Source organism: Acromyrmex echinatior, chromosome 4 (assembly GCF_024713525.1).
Source record: "Acromyrmex echinatior isolate Ae372 chromosome 4, ASM2471352v2, whole genome shotgun sequence".
NCBI lineage: Eukaryota > Metazoa > Arthropoda > Insecta > Hymenoptera > Formicidae > Acromyrmex > Acromyrmex echinatior.
This window is the reverse complement of record NC_141855.1, coordinates 1,312,069-1,333,933: the sequence shown is the minus strand read 5'-3', so window position 1 is coordinate 1,333,933 and position 21,865 is coordinate 1,312,069. Positions and strand designations below refer to the sequence as shown.

Below are 21,865 nucleotides of genomic sequence, written 5' to 3'. Positions count from 1 at the left end.
TATATTTAAACTGTAAAATTGTATTGTTAATATAAATATTGTGATCTCATTGAACTATTATGCATATATACATACATACATATATATATATATATATATATATATATATATATATATATACATATATAAACATTCATTTTTATAAATGAAAGTATGAATTTCCAGTTCATTGTTTTCACTGTTTGCAGGAACTATACACCACATTATATACCACATTATATCTTTAATGTAGAAAAGATCAGTTAAACAATTTTTTTTCTGTAAAATAAAAAAATATTCAAAATAGAAAACGTTAAAAATAAAAAATATTTTTAAACTTCCGGAAAATAAAATACGGAAGTATAAAAAAATTCAGTTACGAATAAGTGAATTTTAGTTATTTGCTTCGTCCCGATTGGTACTTCGATTGATATACCAAATAGGGATATTTTGCCACGTGTGATAGAGTTTAGCGGCCTATATCGATGTGTGTATCTCGTTAAATGACGCATCCGACGCACCAACTGACTGACAGATTAACCGATCAACAATGACAGCACTCGGCAGCAATCGCGCGATGCAGTGAGAGTAGTCGATCGGCGTCGTTTCATCGATCGTGGCCGATCATCGGGTTCCTTTTATTCACTGGATTATGTGCGTGATAATGTAAAAGGGGAAAGGACGCGACGCAAATTTATCTTTATTTAGACTCTATTACTTGCGGAGTGATCACAGTGCGTGTTGTCCAGACGATAAAGTACGATATACATCTTGAACAATAACAATTAAAGGCATATTGTGGTAACAATAATAACGATATGGAAGGAAGCATGGTGGATAACTCAGGCAGCGACAATTTGGACCGATCCGAGGATGAAGCGGCCCTTCAGGGATGCTGTAGTCCAAAAAAAGCGCCCTACAGATTTCTGGGTCTGGCGCTCATGTGTCTGCTTGGATTCGGTACAGATCTAACGTAAAGGAAAACGTGAAATTGTTTACATCAGATGACGCGTCCTTTGTTTTTATCTTTTATTTATCAATGCGCCGTGCCACGCTGAATGGTGTCACCTGCCAAAGAGCGAATTGTTATCGTGAATTACGACTTGGCGAAGATGCATAATCGATGAGTCTCGTTTGCTCATCGCGTGACTGATACATTGTCGCGTTCTTCATTTCCGTGATTTATATTTATATATATAGAAATGTATTTTATTTCAAAAATGTGATCATCTGACTCTAGAATTCTATTTGTTTCAATACTGTTTGATATTTTTTAATGCCAAGTATGATAATATTTCGCACTATTTATGGGCGACTTATTTAATATTAAAATTTCTGATATTAAATACAATATATATAGAAATATACTTTATTTCAAACAAGGTCATTTGCACGATTTTTGAATTCTATTTGTTTAATATTTTTCATTTTATTATATAATCAAGTGTAATAATTTAATATTTTGCACTATTCATATGATATTTATTTAATATTAAAATCTGACGAGTAAAATCTCTGACGAGTTATCTATATTTATAAAACATACTGCTCTAACTATACTTTCTTCTATTTTATAATAAATGTTTTAGTTGTGATTTAGTAGTCAAAATTTTATATATAGAAAAACAATAAAAAGAGAATAATTAGTTGAACTGAAATAGAAATTGTTTAAATACTATTAAACATACTATTATATATATTCTCATATTATGTTTTCTTGCTATTATGCAGAGAAAAATTTGACATTGCTTAGATAAGACATATCATGAATGTCCTCTTTGTGCGTTTATCACATTTTTTTTTAAATATTGGCCATATGTTGTATAAGCAATATTATAATCTATGACACAATCGAACTATGTACATATGATAGGGTATCTTCGTTTATTAAAGTAAAGTAAAACTTTTAGCAAATAGAGTGATTTATTTAATTGAAAAGAGAAGCGCTAGACCTTTTATAAAATTTATTTGATGTCAGCATCATGATTTTAACAAAAATTTCAATAAATATATGTTTTTTATTTCAGGCTCGTACTTTTGCTTTGATAACCCAGGAGCATTGCAGGATAATTTTAAAACTGATTTGCAAATGTCGACTAGCACATTTGTTTTATTATATTCTATTTATTCTTGGCCGAATGTCATTTTATGCTTCATTGGTGGATTCCTGTTGGACAGCGTCTTTGGAATTCGATTAGGTACGGTGATATATATGGCACTAACGTTAATCGGCCAGATAATTTTTGCGAGTGGCGCTATGGTTGATGCTTTCTGGGTAATGATGCTTGGCCGATTTGTCTTTGGGTATGTTCTCAATATTATTTTATTGAAAATGCAGAATGTTTTAAAAATTCATGTCTTTTTATAAGATCGTCAAATTAATAAATGTTTCTTTTCTGCAGAATCGGCGCAGAGTCATTAGCAGTAGCTCAAAATAGTTACGCGGTTCTTTGGTTCAAAGGCAAAGAATTAAACATGGTGTTCGGACTGCAGTTGAGCTTCGCTCGAGTAGGATCGACCGTGAACTTCTTAGTAATGGAGCCAGTATATAATTATGTATCTCAATATTATACGGGTCCACAATGTATCGGCGTAGTTCTCTTTCTTGCATCCATTACCTGTGTCATGTCAATGATATGCGCCTGTGCATTGGGTTTCATGGATAAACGAGCAGAGAGATTGCTCCGACGAGGAGAAGGACAGGAACCACAGGTTGTTAGTTTAAAAGACGTCAAGGATTTTAAGCCAATTTTTTGGTTGGTCGCGCTCATTTGCATTGCTTATTACGTTGCGATATTTCCCTTCATCGCTTTGGGAAAGTAAGTATTCGATAGTACTTATTGGATAGTATTATTGGACTTTTAAGTTGCATTAGCCAAAGTCCAAATTAATAATATCGCATTAAAATTAATTTTAAAAACTAATTCTCTTTAATCTTTCATATAATTATATGTACAAGATAAAAAGATTAATTTTCGTTAATTTTGTTTTTCAGAGTTTTTTTCGAGCGAAAGTATGAATATGAGCCATCCGCCGCAAATACAGTAAATTCTCTTGTTTATTCAATATCAGCAATAGCTTCGCCTCTCTTAGGTTATTTAGTAGATAGGACAGGCAAAAACGTATCGTGGGTATTTATTAGTATTTGTGTAACTATCATTGCTCATGGTTTGCTCGCTTTTACCTATTTGAGCCCCTATGTATGTATGGTTCTCATGGGATTGGCCTATTCTATGCTCGCCAGTAGTTTATGGCCTCTAATTGCTCTCGTGACACCAGAGCATCAACTTGGAACTGCTTATGGAATGTAAATATCTATTCATTAGCAATCTCATTGTCAGAACATAATAATGCTAAAAGAGTGTGCTAGAAATAAAATTAATATAATCTTTTTAGAGCGCAATCTGTACAAAACTTAGGTCTCGCTGTAGTCTCAATTGTGGCTGGCATTATTGTTGATAAAGGAGGATATTTAATGCTCGAAATGTTTTTCCTTGGCTGGCTCTGGAGTGAGTATTTTTGCGAACTTGGAAATTCAAGCGAACAATATGATTTTCACATAGAAATTTGAAATTTAAATAACATATTTCATGCTTCAGTTTCGTTGATTACTGCCGGTGCAATCTGGATGTCAGACATGGCAACAAGTGGTGGTTATCTCAACATGACACCGGGACAAAGAGAACGATATGAGACAGTTCAATGCACTCCTGAAAGTTTGGAGCGAGAAAAATTATTATCATCGGAATGCACGTCGGATTTCTCAGCTGATAGTCTTATGCAACCGCAATCTGATATCAGTATACGAAATCGTTATTTATCTCGTATTGGTGCAATGGTAAATCGATTCTCTTATAAAAGTATATACATTCTTATTTTCTTTTGTATGATAGACTGTGAAAACAAAAATGCTGAAAAAAATCTAAATTATAAATCGTAACTTTTTAATAACGCACGTTTTTAAATTCTAGGTACCTCCACATGCGATTACACCAATTCATCGACCATTACGATGATAAATTAGCTGCAAATTTATATTATTATAAATAGGTGTGTAAAAATACTTTTAAATCTTTAAGAACAAAGTTGGCTCATTGTGTCTTCCTATTACACACAGCTTGATCTGTGATAATTTCGTAACGCTATTTTATTTGAGATTTCGCGTTAACAATTGCATTTAACAAGTTATCAAATAACCTTTTTCCTCTGATAGTCTTGATCTAGGTTATAATTATGTACGTCTATGAAATTTTTTATAATTTGTGATGATAATACAATTGCATCTTGTATCAATGATATAGTAAAATGCGATGTTTTTTTACGTCTAATTTAAAACGCGTATAATATCTATAACTCTAATTTATAACGCGTTGCGAAGTTACTTGTTCATAAAATACTTGACATGTAATATATATTGATGTATTATAATAAATGTTTGATCTGACCATTGTCTTTTTTTTTTTAAATAAATTAACGAATTATATTAAAAAGCCACCCATATTTTACTTTGACTTGTACATTTTAATATGCACGTTTTAATATTCCCAAAGTTCAATGATTATAAGATGATTTAAGATTATAAGATTTTTAAATAAACTTCATATGATTTTAATTAAAGAATTGCACATAAATTTCTTAAAAAATAATTAAAATCGTGCATTTTTATAAATTCTGAAAGAGATTAAAAAAATTAATGATTTGTGTGTGTCGATTCATAAAATACACACGGATTTCCTGATTTAATTATTTTTTTACAGATGAACTAATATCTTACATTTATAAAATGTTTTATATCAAAATATATTATAAAATATGTAAAATATATTAAAATATATATTTTATATAAAAGGTAACATATTTATATATATACAATAAAGAGTTAAAGTGGCTAAAATAAAGAGCATGTGCTACAACGTAAGTTTTTATTAGCGAGATAATATTTTTATTCTTTAAGTATATAGATCTTAATATAAAATTCATCTATATTTTTATATACTTAAAGAATAAAATATCTCACTAATAAAAACTTGCGTTGTGTTATATATGCCTCTTATTTGATTAATTTACACATATATTACAAAGTATACTTTTTTATGTTATATATAAGTAAATTCAAAATTTGTAATAAACACAAAATTATAACATTTGCTAATATTTTGTTAATATAGTTGTAATATTTATTACAAAATATTAGCTTTTATATACATATGTGAACCTTTTCCGGAAATACGTAATGCCAAGAATTTTTTACCCGCGCCGTACACATCCGGTATACAAAAAATTTACAATAATTCGCACAGTGGTGTTCAGTGTTTGGAGTGCGATCCATTTAACGCTGTAAAATGATTCAAAGCATTCTCTGATTGGTCAATTGGTAAACTTCTTCTGATTGATCAACAAAATATTTGCAGAAAAGTGGGTAATCACACCCCTGAAGTGTCCAGGATAGTCCAAACTGATCCAGACGCGTACAGCGCATGTCAAGAGGGCGTATGGACGGTCAGCAGCACCGAGCACGAAAAGACGGAACAGCTGTAGCGCGCAACACGTGCTTACTGTGCAGCAAGTGACATATACGCGTATACGCGCTCGTCCAAGACGTTCTGAGTGGTTTGCAGCGAGATGAGGGTCCACGACGACGCGGATCCCAAGTTCAGTGCGATGGGGAAGTCGAAATTGGCCATGAAGCGGCCTAGCACCGTCGTGTTCCGCGAAAATCCCAACAAAGCGCAGAAAACGAACGAGAACAAAACAGTTGCGAATGCGAAGAATAGCGACAGGAACATTAGCTTGCACCAGCGGAGAAAATCGCTGCCCGTATATATACTCCGTAAACGGTAAGTTTCTCGGGGAACTACGAGAGAGAAGTAGGTATGTTTTTTACGCATCGTAAAAGAAAAAAAGGATGATATGTAACATATATCCTGCACGCATTGCATTTACAGGATGTTTCAAAATGGAGGCTCAATCTTTTGATTGTGATTAGCTAACTGAGATAATTTAGGATTTTAGGATAATTTTGTCACGACTGCTTATTCGCAGTCGATAAAGTAGAGAATGCAACTAATATTATTGATTGATTTGTTTATTTATAATATTGTGCATTTTGTAAGAATTTGAGAAAAATATTTATAAGCGTTATATCACCGGCGAGATACTATTAAAGATCGACATCCTTACGGGAGTTTGCGTCCTTGTTGAATATTGAAGTAATTAAGGCTAATTCTACAATGTGCTCTTTGTTTCCTCTTTCTTGCTGTTTGTCTCTTGTCTCATTGACCAAAAAGGCAAGAGACAAACAGAGACAAACAGCAAGAAAGAGAAAACAAAAAGTAGATTATAGAATTAGCCTTAGAGTAAAAAGATAATATTGTACTAATTTTACTAGTTTAATAGATGTATATTTATGCATATAGAACTTAATAATACTCGATTTTTCTTTAAAATTGTGATTTCAGTGTTACCGTCAAAGTTTTATTATAGAGATGATAACTGCAGAGAAAAGAAATTGTAATTTTTCTGCAATATATAGGATATTTATAGCTTTACAAGTATGCATATTTATTTATTTATAAATGTATTTATACACTTATGTAATAAACAAATCATGAATTTAGTAATGTATGAGCCAAATATTTATGTTAATAATAATAAATTTATATTAATTGTTGATAATGTCAGCGTTCTTCAATCTTATCTGGGCCCTTGGGGCCTTTTTTATACCGCCGAAAATTTGCCCAAGGTTGATAGTCTTTAATAGTATCTCGTCGCGATGGTTATACATTATACAATATTAAGATGTTAGGAAAGATATTGAAAGCTACTGACTGATTTACAAATGTATTTTTATATTATTATTTTTTATCTTATAATATCATTTAATAGTCAAATTATATATACTATATATACACTATATGTGTGTGTGTGTGTGTGTGTGTGTGTGTGTGTGTGTGTGCGCGCGCGCGCGCGCGTGTGTGTGTGTGTGTGTGTACATATATATATATATATATATAGTATATAATTTGACTATATAATTATTAGATAAAATTATTGTATATTATATAATAATTATATTTTTTCTAAAAACAGATTTTATATTTAAAAAATAATATATTTTTAATTTTTATTTCAAAAGGCTGACACTGTATATTATATCATTATATACCACATATAAGTGTTACATGATAATTTTTTAATTTTATTTTTGATAAAAATTTTTATGAAAGTGAATATAAAATTTTTGTATATTTCGAAAATATTACATAAGCAAAGTGGATATTATGTTACATATATTATTATGTTACAAATGTTATATTATATCTACAAGTAGAATTAATAACACAATGCATATATATATATATATATATATATATATATATATATATATGCATAATAAAGACACACATAAATAGAATTAATAATAACCCGATAAAAATATATATTAAAATAAACTATATAAAATGTTTATCTCTATTTGTCTTTGTTTATGTCGCAATAAATATTCCATTAATTCGACAAAATATACTTTTATTTAATATTATATATTATTTATATTATTTAATATAGTACATTATTTCGTTTAAATATCACTGTTTTTATTCAAAAGGAATAATCGTTTATGAATTTCCAGGCTGTTGGACGAAATACGTCGGCACAGTACTCTAATTATAATAGGCGAAACCGGCAGCGGTAAAACCACGCAAATTCCACAACTGTTACTCCAGGCTGGGGTTGCTGGGTCATCCGGTTGTATTGGCATCACGCAACCACGAAGGATAGCGGCGGTCAGCGTAGCACGTCGGGTTGCACAGGAACAAGGGGTCAAACCTGGAAAATTAGTGGGCTACTGTGTTCGTTTTGAAGATTGTACCTCACCGCAAACGAGAATCAAATATCTGACGGACGGCATGATGGTTCGAGAGGCGATGACCGATGAGATCCTGTCGGATTACTCGGTATATTATCATATTATTATCACAATTGCTTGAGCGATGCAATCATTTGTAAAAGAGCAAGATATTTCAAAATTAATACAACAACGATGTTTTAAATAAAATTTAGGTTAAAACAAAACATATTATCATTATATAATTTACAAATTTATTATGCAAACTGTTCTGGAATTAGTTTTTTTTAAATTAAATTGAGTTCTAATAAATTAGATATTTTAATATTTTAACAAAAAATAAAAATCGAAGCTTTTCTGTTAAAAAAGTATTCTGTTAAGATAGTTATTATATTTAATTTCCTAGATACTAATTTCCACGAAATCTAAAGAATCTATTTAAACATTCTATTTAAACATTCTATTTAAACATTCTTTTTTACTGCTTATTAGATTATTATCCAATTATTGCATAAATAACTTTAACAGGTAGTGATACTGGATGAAGCTCATGAGCGATCTGTGCACACCGACGTTCTGTTCGGGGTGGCGAGACGAGCACAGAATTTGCGTAAATTGAAGAATTTGCCGCCCTTGAAACTTTTAATTATGTCGGCCACAATGGACCCTGTTAAATTCAAGGAGTATTTCCAGGCACCGGCGTTGTATCTAGAGGGCCGTCAGCATCCCTTGAGAATTTTTCATGCCGTCTCCTCGCAACAGGATTACGCATTCGCTGCGCTAGCCACGGCGTTTCAAATTCACCGCGAAGCACCCGTAAAGTAAGAACAGCACGAAATTCTAATACGTTATATAAATTTTGTATTCTAGAGAGAACGTATGTAGGAATAGATAATATGCTAGCATGTTAAAGAATTTATTCTTTCCGAAATGATTACAGTTTTATCATATTTATTTCTTTATTCATAATTCTGAAATCAATTTTTTATAAACTGAGATATATACGAGATGGGGATTGAGATTAAACTCGAAATCCATAGATTATAAATTAATGATTCTCACATGGCGCCACACATGTCAATATATTTTAGTAATTTTTTGATTTTTGATTTTCTAGCGAGGATATTCTCATTTTTTTGACCGGTCAAGAAGAAATAGAAGCGGCTACAGTAGCCGCTCGACAAGTGGCTAAACAATTAGACGGACAGGAGTATCCGCCTCTGAAAGTCTTTCCCTTGTACGCAGCACTGCCTACTCATCAGCAGTTAGAAGCTTTTAAACCTTCGGCGCCCGGAATGCGGAAATTAATATTATCGACAAACGTTGCCGAAACGTCTGTCACGATTGGCGGTACGTATATATCTTTATCCTCAACTTTTTTTCTTTTAATTCTCTAAATAAAAATTGAAGGGATAAAAACATTTTTATCAGCGCTAAGGTTTTTTTTACGCTAGATAATTATAAGATATAAAGATAAGATAAGATGTAAAGGAAATTTATTTTTAAAAGTTTTTTATAGTATTTTTCCAACGCGATAACTGAAGCGGCATACTGCACAAGATTAATTATTTTTAATATTGCGCTTATTTGAACATTAATATTTATATAGTTACTGTTTTTGACCTTACCGATAAAAATCTAATCTGAGTATTTAACACAGAAGTTAAATATACATAGGAATTCGTCATGTGATCGATACCGGTGTAGTCAAAGCGAGAACACATCATCCAACAACGGGATTAGATGTATTGAGGGTTGAGAAAATTTCACAAGCTCAAGCCTGGCAAAGAGCAGGTAGAGCTGCTCGCGAAGCATCAGGCAAGTGTTATAGAGCTTACACACGAGAAGAATTTGAAAAGATGAAAGATATGCCGATACCAGAAATTCAAAGATGTTCTCTCGCGGGAGTCGCTCTACAACTGCTTGCTATCGGCGTTGACATTACCACTTTCGATTTCATGGATAAACCGCCTAAGGAGAGCATAGACGTGGCTGTGAATTGTTTAGAAAAGCTGGGTGCAGTTAAAGGTAATATTACTGATATCTCTTATATTTACAAATAAAAATATTTTCTTCAATTTATCCGTTTGAAGAAAATAAGGATTCTGCTTAAATACATCAGTTATGTTTATTAAATGTTTACTAAATTTATTATTAATTTTTATTAGTGTTATTTAAAAAAAAATTTGTCATTAATATTAAATCAAAATATGATAAATTTGTTTTTGTGTTGAGATGCGATGAAAGAAAACGATTGATTAACGTTAAGATTGTTGAGACTTTTTATTTCATTATATCGAACAAGATGCGAATAATGGGAATTGTTTTGATAGAGACAATAAATTCTTATATAATCTCTCCTAAAAGGATCTCCACCACAGCTGACTACACTCGGCCGAACGATGTCACTATTCCCGTTAGACCCTCGATTTACCAAAGTGATCCTCGCGTCGGTGGAACACAGGTGTTTGGAGGAAGCACTGACGGTTATTGCTTTATTATCCGGAGAATCGATTTTCATGGATCCACCTACGAAGAGAGAGCAGGCTTACAATGCACGTTCACGGTACAGCCCTTCTTGCAATATTATCGTCTAAAAAAATATACTAAGTAGAAAGATGAAATCAAAATAAAATCTATATTAATTGTTATTACGGAGTATTATAGTTCGCGATAGAGTGCATTTTCCATCAAAATTCGCGATTAGCTATGTAAGTTATTATTTAATGTTGCTCGAGTAACTCTCATTGGGGAATTCCAGATTTGCCTCGCCTGAGGGGGATCACGTAACGTTGTTGAATGTGTTCCGAGCATACCAAAGCGCCGCGCAGAAGAAGGTGTGGTGCCATGAGAACTTCTTGCACCATCGAAATCTGGAATACGGGTCGGAAGTGAGGCAACAGCTTGCGGCGTTGGCGGAACGTGCGAATTTGGAGAAGGCGAGCTGTGGAACGAATACGAAGCAACTCAGAAAAGCTTTTCTCGAGGGATTATACGAGAACCTCGCTGAGCTGCAGAGGGATCAGACGTATGTCACGGTAAGTAAATGTTCTCTTTCATGCGTATATATTATTTCTGTATTATTACATTCTTCTTACTGCCAATTTTCTAATGTTATATTGAAAATTGTTTTTTCTTCCCTCTTTATTACAAAATAATACGTAGAAATATTACACACACACATACACGCACACACGCGCGCGCGCACACACACACACACACACACACACACACACACACACACACACACACACACACACACACACACACACACATATATATCATGAAAATGACATAAATTATAGAATTTGCTTCTGATTACAAGGCTGAGCTTTTATGTTTAATAAATATTTACTATTAAAATACGTTATATTGCGTAATGATTGGTTTTATAGAAAAGTATCTTTCATCACATTGATATCTTGAAACTTTCATATTTCCAATACTTTTCTTTATGCCATTTTAATGAATTTTAATCAGCAGATTATTAATTAATCATTTCTTTTTCTTTCATTCATTTTACAATATTTACTTTTTCCTTTGAATGATAAAGATTTAAGAAGCAGCTACGAAGAATACGTGCAGAAATTCTAAATACTTTCATTTTTATCTTTGTATTCCTCTGTTGTTTGTACTTGTGCCTTGCTCGAATTTCTAAACGAAGAGAATATCGCGTAATGGCATTACGCATTCGATATAGGTCTACTCGAAGCAGCCGGTAACCATACACCCTTCTTCGACGTTGCACGGTACGAAGCCACCATTACTGCTATTCACTGAGGTCGTAGCCACCGGAAGATGTTACCTTCGCGGTCTGTCTGTCATCGATCCGGCATGGTTGACGCAAAAGAACATCGGCCCTGGGAAACGCGACTGATGCAATTTTTTATCCTACGTTTTATTTATACAGACCTTATTTTTGTTGATGTAAAGTGGAACAATTGAGGCCACTGAATAATGAGAACGATACAGTGATCTTTTCGAAATTGATAATACGAGGATGTAAAAAAAGATTACTATATATATTTTACATGTACATTTATTCAGCGGTATCAATTACGCCACTGAGCTCTCTCATAAGAGTGCAATTTTGTTGTAGATATACATGTTGTAGTTAATATGATTAAGAAGAATCATCTTTTTTACCACTTGTATACTTTAAGCGCTGTTATTAAATTTAGTTAATATAAATTTTAATTATCGTATGTATGTGTGCTGCGTTTTGTTTATTGAATCATTACTTTTTCAACACGCGCCTTCGCGCATATCCTTACTCGAATGTATGTTTGCTATCTCCATTTTCCACGAATTCAACGCAGAACAAATACTTCTTAAGTAACAATATCCAATATCCTTTACAGTCTACACAGACGTCTGAATGAAAAGCGATCTCTCCATTCAACGTTTAATCTTAGTTCTCTATTTTTATATTTCTTTATCCTTTTTCTCCTACATATACCTAACATCTTGTTTTTATAAAGCAGGAGCCGAACGAGTTTTAAACATTTACGACTGTTATGACTGTTACGGTAAATTGAAAAAATGCGCATCGGTAGCTCGGCAAGTTTGGGTCTGCGGGCTCGCTGCGAAGAAATCCGACGAAGTATTTTCATCTGGAGATTCTAGAGGACTTAACCAGACCCACGTACGCTTAATGCTCGTTGATGGTAAGTACTGCGAAACGATTTAACAGCGAACGAAATTTCGCGTACCCTGGCATAGTAGGTAAATTTAACCGCGAATGTTATGCTGGGGTGTTACGCTTATAGCTGCGCACTTACCTGGCACTTATCGCGCTCTGTTCCGCGTTCTGCGTATCGGATAATTATGGTCTGAGCGGAGAAAGAATATTGAATTTGTAGCTACGGCACGGGCTAATCATCTCGAACGAGTCGAGGGCGAAGAAAACGTAGCCCGACCTTTTGCAGCCATGATGTCGGTTCTGCGAATTTTCCATTAGATTAAAATTTTAACGTTTATACGTTCTGTAGTTTTTAACCCATCTCGTTATTTTATTTGCACATTAGTGCAATTTTTAGTAGAATTAAAACAATTTTATTTATTATAAATATCAAATATAAACTATTTTTGTCGTGATAAAATGTAAATGAAAATAAATTCTAATGATTTTGTAAATACAGGACGTGGATTAAATATTGCAATTTAATAATTTCGTGAGGATATATGAGTTTATTATATCTCGCTTTAATTATAACACAAATAAAGCAATCGACTATTTAACATTAAATATATACTGTTCATGCGGAAATTATTACATGTAGAAGTAAGAAATTTTCAAAATAGCTTTAATAATAACGCAAGAATTAATTGTATAGTTTGGATAAAAAAGTTGATTGTATTGTTTGACATTACATATCCATTATTTATACGAAAAAGATATTTTACTTTTAGAGTAAAAGATATTTAACTTTATTATACGTGCGCGCGCAAGAAACGCTGCAGAATTTAATTATTTTTTTTTAGATACTTAAAGTTCATTTTCGTCTGACATATACTGTTTGACATTAAAAAAGCAATAATAACCTAATCTCTTGAGTTAAATAACGTTTTGTTATTTTTAACGTCCATGTGTGTCAAAATATAAATTAATCCATTCCTGTAGTTAGTTTCAAAGTGAATAACATTAACGTATGCATTTAGTAAATAATAAATTAAATGTAAATCAAATTTAATACATTTTGAGTTAAATTGTTTATCTCCATTGTTTTAATCTCGGTTTTAATTAAATTAATAATATGCTGAGTAGGAACAGTGATGATCTATAGAAATGATTATAAAAATAATTCAAATTGGACGTAATTTGATATTATGAATTTAACAGTATGACTCGTGTTCAAATTTTCTGAAAATATGTTACTTATAATTCTATACACAACCGCATAGACAACCTATCCACAGGTTCAGTTTAACGGCAGCTTTATACCGGGATATGTTCGCCGATACAGAGTAGATCCAATATAGGATTAAATCGTCACGGAGTTAGTTATATGACATGAGGATATTCGCTCGTCGAGCTAGGATCGAATTATATCTCTTTTCTCGGTCTCTCATCCTCTCCGCTTGCAATACATAGTTGCACAAATAACTGTCTTTTTCTTCTTTTTTTTTCTGTCTCTCGTGTTAGTCTTAGAAATCCATTTCTTGTTACTCTTCCTCTGTATGTTCTCTACCCCTTTTTATTTCTTCTTCAAATTTTATTTTTATTTTTTTCTTTTGAATTTTTTTACTTTATATTATTATTTTATTTTTCCTTTATATTATTTTTCTTATGTCCTTGTTAGTTTTCTTTACTTTTATTATTTTTGTATATTTTTGAAGGACTTGCCATAGAGAACGATATAATAGACATTTTATCTTTCTCTTTCTCTTTCTTTTTTATTCTCTGTCTCTTTTATTTATTTTCTTAAAAAAGTCGCATTTGGCGACGTCGTCCAGGATGATGATGATACTAACAAACTTCACCGACTCGCAATTTCACAGACCTTATCACGTTGGACGTCTACCTGGAATCCTCATTGTATAATGACAATCTTCAATGTTCTTGTTTTTAGGCGATCTTTTTTCCAGCAGGCAAGAGAGATAAGTAAAATTTATTTGATTATAAGAAAGGAAACCATATTTCAACACTCGTACGTTTACAATTCGAACTTGGTGGTAATACAAATGTAGCAGTAGAACGAAGGTACCTTTAGGGTACAAATAAAGGTTCTAAAACGCTTGAAAAATTGGAGAACACTTTGCGAGCCTTTCAACTGTCAATTTACCGTCAGTATCTAATTTCGTTCTTGAAAACAATGGCGTATTATAGATTTCTTAATCTGAAAGTAATTATCTATAATTTTTTTCTGCCGATGATGACACCGACGAGATACTATTATATCTCGTCGGTGGCTATGATGATCCTCTTCGCGAGAATTTGATAGTCCATGAGGCATGGAAGCAATTGTATCGAGTGATCGTTACAAGAAGCAATCCCGGCTCCTTTTATTAAGGCCATGTTTACGTGGATCGTAAGTTGTAGAACATATTATACAATGTCGTACTTTTGTCATATCTTTCTGCGATTATAACATAAAAGCGCTCGGTTTTTCACAAGAGCATGGCATCCCGCGCGAGGGTGAAGATGCGTCAGAGACCCCCTTAAGTCCGATAAATAATCGTCGCGAGATGAGGCACGAGAGAGGAGAGGATCTTTTATCCTTGCTATCTAGACTCCTAAGAGCCTATCCACCTGTACAGGAGTGTCCGTGCAAACTCGCGAACGGCTTGTCATCCGGCGTGATTAAGAATTAAATATTTATGAACACGCCGACTCCGCATCAGCAGCTGTATCACGCTTTCTTCAGGGATTCACTCCCGTTGATAAGGCACTCTCGTTATGAATAGAGAACGAGATACCAGATAAGCACGCTGAAAGCGGACGAAAATAGGCTTTCCGTCGACGCTTCGAAAGTCGAGCTCTTTCTCTTTCTTTTCATCTTTCTTTCTCTCTCTTTTGCCTCTCCTTACAATCCAGTACAGTTTCCATAAAGACGATCTTTTGTGAGGACGTTTAAGGGACTCTTTAATGATGAATTTCACTGTGAATGATCTGACTTGTCGTTCCATAAAGCAATGTGTTGTCATAGACGAGCTAGATAGTCCAGCTCATTCGCGAAAAACAAACTTCAACTACTTTTCTTTTTCTTTTTTTTTTTCTATCAAGCATCCGCCCAAGCTGATCTTCATTAATCTGTCAGGATGTTGGACATGTTAACATGAAGGAATGAAAAAGGCGCATCTCGCGTGTATTTCGGTCACCTACATAATTAACTGGTTCCATTTACTTCCATTTTACTGCGCCTTTTATACCCGTGTCCACGCTTTCACACATTTTTCTTTACGATCGCCTACGGTAACCTCATGATTGATTTATCTCCATTCCTGTTTACAATTCTTTAACCTGTCCTAGCAGGACGTTATAGTAGCTGACACTTATGAATACGACTCTGTCTATCGCACAAACTATTGCAAAAGATCTGAATGATTTTATGATAATTCATCATGTACTTTTATCTATTAATAATTTCTCAAAGCATATCTCTAAAAAAAAAAGATCTAAAAAAAGATCTAGAAAAATTTAGTATAAATTGTATTTAATTTTTTATTATTTACAATATTTTTTTTAATGACTGTATGATTATATTTCATTTGTCAATTTTTTTTTTAATATATTGTGTATTAAGTAAAGTGAGAAATGTGTTGTTTCAAAATGTGTTGATTTAAAATTTATACATTTCTTAATTTTACTTTAATTTTCTTGATACTTCTCTCTTATATTATTTTAACACTTCTATTTTATATATCTTGCATTATTCTTATAATTTGAGATCATATATTTTTTTAAAATGTTAAGTTATAGTAAAAAAGATAATTTTTTTTTTAGTAAATCAATGCTTTTTAAGCGTTAACTCACTAAGCATTGATTCACTTAAAACTAAGCATTAATTGATTATGAAATTGAACAGAAATCAATGCTTAGTAAGTACTTACAATTAATGGTTCATTAATATAACATCTCTGACTTTAAAATTTTTACTGAATCTCCAATATTTCTTCGATCTTTCTAAATAAAAGAGAAAGATATCTAATATTTATATATATAATAATAATAAATCTAGATTTTCAGTTTATCGATTTTGCTTTCGCAAACGGATTATCCTTTCATTCTTGAAAGTTTTATTCGTGGGAGTACTTTGACGTCGTTGTCGATCTCTGTTATAACATAACTGGCATAATCGTTATATACTAGTCGCGACACGTTGATCATGAAGAGAGGAGAGGACTTTGAGCAGAGAAAGACAACGATAGCAACAGGTGGCATCAAAAATTTATTCGTGATGAGCCTCCATCAGCAGGGGACATCTGTTTCTGGGGATCACTCGAACTTCTTCTAATTACGATTCCGGAGAGTGATTAGAGATGATTTACGGCACATGAGTGTATCATTAGGATAATGAAGGATGCACTACAGAATTCATATGCGAAATATCATTACACAGTAAAGAACGTTGTAAAAATATTTTGAAGTAGATCGTCTTCCGATTGGCTCCGAACTAATGAAGAGCTCCTCTTTAATATCAATAAAAAATATACAAAACGTATACATGTACGAGGATAAATAAAAACTCGAGATACGAAGGTATATAAAATTATTGGAAATTTTATATTTTGGATAAAAACAGTTTATTGTCATGTCAACGTTAATCCATGCGAAAAATAGAAATATAAAAAGTTACGTTTCGATATTAAACGAAATCATTAATAATTTTATACATAACAATGAAAATTTTACGTAGAGGCGGAAATATTCCGATAAACGAAACGAAATAGTCCCATTTCATACAAATACAAACTTTTTGTACATCAATATTTACGTTTAACTATAAAATTATAAATTTTTTCTTTTGTAGAATTATCGGACATTTATTGGCTCTCTTTATTAATTAAAGGCTCGGAGATTTGAAAAGGAATAGTCTAAAATTTTTTGGGTTTTAATTTAATTTATTTTAATTTATTGTGTACTTAAAGAATTATATTCATGATATGCAAAGATAATAAATACACAAATGATTAGGCATCAGCGATTCTTTACTCGTCTATCCATCTAATAATTTTGATCCACACGTATTTCTTTGTACAAGCTAGGACCGCGTTCGTTTGTACGACATTTATGATACGTCGGCCTACATGAACGAACATTCCAATGTTCCGAAAACAGTGACAATAAACGAATGTATACTGGATATAACAGACCATTCCAAATCGACAGGTAATTGCAGTTGCTTCTGAAAAATGATTAGTTTTGAACGTTGAATTAATTGGTTTGTCGAGTTTTTGTAATCCCTGTTAAATTGTTCAATGTTGGATAATGAAGACACGTTTCTCACAACCCTTGAATGGGGTGGTCGACTTGCTTCGATTTTTGCGGAATCGTCGGGACGGGGGAAAATCAACGATTTTCGTAAAGCATTTGTTACGATCTTCTGAGCTCCGACAAAAAGAACGGATGTATCGTTGAAATGTCCTTTCCGTTCCTTGAGCTTTCCACTTCCCTCAGCTACTGACAATGTCGCTTCTTCATGTCGTTTCCTCTGACCGTTTTGAATTGCAAGAACGTTCCTCTTAAGAGCATCTCCTCCACTTCCTCGAAATCCGAAAAGCGATCTTTCAGCAATGGCACTTCCTCCACGCGGCGATAAAAGCAAATCGCGAGATAATTCCTCGGGCTTCCGACAAGACATCGTTGAATTTATCGTTAGATCGTACGATGAATTTCCTTCAGAATCCATCAACTTTACGAGACTCACACGAGAACGTTCCGTGTCCGCGTTTACTCGCCGGAACTGCGAACGCGATGGCGCTGACGAACTTCCGTCGTTGTTCAAAGAAGCTCGACGTCCTGCGGGATCTCCCTCGACTTTGTGATCTTCCTGTATCCAGGGATCGGATAACGTCTCAACGATTCTCGAATTTCTTTTCCGTGACGACAAATACCGTCGAAAGGGAAACCGCTGGCCGCCAAGCGATCCTTTACGGGCAACTTTGAGTGAAAATGAACGCGACGCGAAAGCGTCTTCGACGAAAGAGTCACGATGGCTTGTCAGCGAACGTAAAACTTTACGACGTGAATCTTCCTCCCCGATCTGTCGATCCAGAATCGACTTTGTCATCGTCCCTGGGATTAGGCGTCGGATTAACGGCGTGCGAACTGGTCCCGCGAGATGAAAACTCGTGACCATCTCGTAGAGTCTCCCGTTCGTCGCGCAGAAGTTCTGGCATCGAAACCGCTCGCCGTCTGAAATATTTGCACGTATGTCATCTTGCAGCTAAAAGGATTAAACTAACGATAATATCATCTTCAGCTTAACGTCTGGAGCGAAAGATAAAATTTATACGGTGGAGTACCTCGTCGCAGTAAAAAACATTAGATGAAGTTCTTCTTGCGCTCATAATTATTTAAATCAGACAACTGATTTATATTTATATAATATTTATATATTTATTTTTCATTTTCTGCAGAGATTACAAAAAGCTTTAAAATCACTTTCTAAAACTTTTAGATTGAAAGCTCACTCTTAAAGATTGAAAATTGTGTCATTCTTTTTCGACTGACAGAAGACTGACTTAACTTTTACTCTTTAGAGTGAGATTTCACCTTAAAAAATTTAGAAAATAATCTTTATCGTGGAAACATTGAAAAATATTAGTGAAAACTTTACTTATGAAAGAGATATTCTGACCTTTTCTTTATGTGAGAATCGATCATCCGTGCAATCCTTCCATTTTCATCAATTTTACTGTTCCAATCTGTATAATTATTTGATACAATTTGTGAAACTTCCTCGATTTTATTCATTATCCATTTCCTTCGCTTTTGAATCAATTTTGATCGCAAAGCGACTTGATGTTTCAGGATTGTTTGTGAACTTCGAAATAGCGGATTTCGCCGTTGCATGCGACCACCGTTTCTCTCGTAGATGTATTTTATTGAACTGCGTTGCTCCAATGGACGATATGTCGGAACGAACCTCCATCGCGGCGAGTGTCAGTGTGGATAGATTCGTCGACCATTCGTTGCTTATCTTGAGCAAATAGTTCGCCCAACAGTAACCGAGAGTCACCTCATCGATGTACGTCTTGTATATTTTCCACCAGTATCGGAGAGTTTGTCGCAACAGGGAAACGGGTTCCATCCACTGTCCACCCTCCGTTGATCCTAATATCAACGAGAGCAACAGAGCGGAAAGTATCGGAATCGTGGGCGACATCGATTCGCATCACCGTGTTCCTGAAGAAGACAGAAATGGATACGAACGATCATCTTTTCGGACATGCGTATAAATCGGTTGAATCCTGTCAGAGCAGAAAGATCGGTACGCCTCATCTCACAAACGACCTTGACGGATTATTCGGAAAAATCATTCCCGCCTCTTTTACGTACGAGGAAAGAAAAAATTGAAAGATCCAGGTGATAGGAGGGCTCGAATCAATATTTTGTAATATATAGAGCAACTCAGTATTTCGCGTGACATCTGTTAATAGTAGATTCCTGAGATTATTTCGAGATGAAAATCCTTTAATACCAAAATGTCGAGATTACAGTGGTTCTTAAATAAATGAGAAAGGGTTTTTAATGTTAGCCAATTGAATTGTCCGAAATTCGCGCGGTCAGAGATGACGCATATTGTACAATATAATACAGAAGATTTGAAAGAATAGAAGAGAATAGAATTAATGCTTGAAAATATCTTCGCTTAAAAAGATTATTCTCATTTAAAAACTACCGTACCCTCGATATTTTGATATTAGGATTTTCGTTTTAAAATATCTTGGGAATTTGCTATTAACGGTGTCACGCGAAGTTTGGAACATTCTGTATAAAGTTTATACTTCAAGCACGAGATATGAATCACAGTTCAGTTGGTGAAAAAGTATACACTCGTTTAAACGTTCATAAAAATTGCAAAAATATGAATATCACATAAAAATGAGAACCTTGTAAATGATAAAAGCGGAAACACGAGATCGGTTAATCTCGGATATTTCAAGGATTAAAAGGAATGTAAAAAGTATCTGATACGTTTTATATTAAATCGCCATCACTGATGCTCACTGGTACTTTGAACTGAGAACACGTTCTGTTGCCGTGTTGCCATACATATAGTCAAACTTTTCGGAGATAACGAACGGCAACAATCAGAAAAAAATACGCATCTGCCCGAACTCTATGATTGCACCGGTTGCATAACGAGTAAACGCGTACGCGTTTACAAAACAAAATGAAAAAAAAACAAATTGATGTAATCGGATTCGTTGAATCGTGCTCGTGAAAAAAGGGCTTCTGAATATTTATCCAAAGAGAGAGAAAGAGAGAGAGAGAGAGAGAGAGAAAGAGATTTTCTCTTGGTAACGTTAAGCGGCAGACTGACTGGCATTTACGACAGAGATCTTGCTACATGTTTCTATCACAATTAGCGCTGGCGCCAAAAGTGCGTAAAGTGCATAACTCATAGGATTCGTATTTTGTTCGCTTCTTCCTCGTTATCTTCACATCTCGCGGATCGTATCTTCCTTATCTTTTTGTTGTCTTTTTCTTGTCGATGCGGGTCTCGCGAAGAGAAGTCTAACGGGACCAAGGTAGAAACAAGGATGACGGCGAAGATGCGAGTAGGTTGCATTCCTAACACCATTCCTCGAATAATCTCAGTGTGGTTAGTTTCGAATGGAATCTTGGGATTATCTGACATGAAACGATTTACAAGAGTCATGAGATACGAACTGACGTCCGCATTCGTGAAAAAAAGGGAAGACGTCATACCTTCCTACCATTTTGAGAAAAAAAAAAGTTATAAGGTCTGATAAATAATATCCAAATTTAGACGCGAGATTAAATAAGTTATATTGACTTCAATCTCATTCAAAGTAATGTCCTTCGAAGACAGAATCCTTAGAAGACAGAATCTGGCAACAAAATGGGCGTTTATAAATGTAAAATGTATATCCGTATGTGAAATGTATTGTGAATTGTTGTGAATGATGTTATGTCTGCGTTCCCGCTAAACTTTGATTGATTGAAACCGCCATTATGCTTGCTAACTTGAGACAATCAAAAAGAATCTATAAGTGATATCGATAACCTGATTCTGATATCTTGGAATGCTAATTTGAAAGTTCTTATAATTTGTGAGTCCACATATTTGTATCGGTCCCTCCATGCATGGAAATATTTTTTTTCAAATCAATTTTATCGCCTAAGAGCTCTCTTATTATATCTCCTTCTTGACAATATTATCTTTGTTAGCTTTTAACTGCTTTTTAAGTTCCTGAAAATAGCTAGAAATCACACGGTGAAGATTTGAAAAGTATGCAATATATCAGTGATTATATATAGAGTTTGATTTGATTAATAAAAAAAAGATTTGAAGATACATAATTAGATACGAGAGATGACATTATCGAGAACATAAGGGAGCTTTT

At 33.7% G+C, this 21,865-nt stretch overlaps 2 protein-coding genes and 2 pseudogenes across 3 annotated transcripts; 2 read left to right on the top strand and 2 right to left on the bottom strand.

Moving 5' to 3' along the window:
• Positions 1-427: 427 nt before the first annotated feature.
• On the top strand, positions 428-4,424 carry LOC105147503 (lysosomal dipeptide transporter MFSD1). Of its 2 annotated transcripts, none has more exons than XM_011058563.2 (7): positions 428-939; positions 2,007-2,283; positions 2,382-2,798; positions 2,975-3,286; positions 3,376-3,488; positions 3,579-3,817; positions 3,951-4,424. In XM_011058563.2, the coding sequence occupies exons 1-7, from the start codon at positions 798-800 to the stop codon at positions 3,993-3,995; spliced, it is 1,545 nt and encodes a 514-aa protein (XP_011056865.1). In that variant the 5' UTR covers positions 428-797; the 3' UTR covers positions 3,996-4,424. The 2 variants fall into 2 exon arrangements, with proteins under 2 accessions (XP_011056865.1, XP_087262068.1); XM_087405942.1 differs by having other exon boundaries at positions 797-952.
• Positions 4,425-5,317: 893 nt separating this feature from the next.
• On the top strand, positions 5,318-12,034 carry ath (ATP-dependent RNA helicase DHX33). Its single transcript, XM_011058564.2, has 8 exons — positions 5,318-5,816; positions 7,610-7,934; positions 8,354-8,646; positions 8,943-9,175; positions 9,503-9,853; positions 10,193-10,391; positions 10,587-10,863; positions 11,526-12,034. The coding sequence occupies exons 1-8, from the start codon at positions 5,602-5,604 to the stop codon at positions 11,700-11,702; spliced, it is 2,070 nt and encodes a 689-aa protein (XP_011056866.1). The 5' UTR covers positions 5,318-5,601; the 3' UTR covers positions 11,703-12,034.
• A 3,515-nt stretch (positions 12,035-15,549) lies between these two features.
• LOC147909857 (uncharacterized) lies at positions 15,550-18,792 on the bottom strand (annotated as a pseudogene).
• A 139-nt stretch (positions 18,793-18,931) lies between these two features.
• Positions 18,932-21,607, bottom strand: LOC147909856 (uncharacterized; annotated as a pseudogene).
• Between the last annotated feature and the right edge of the window lie 258 nt (positions 21,608-21,865).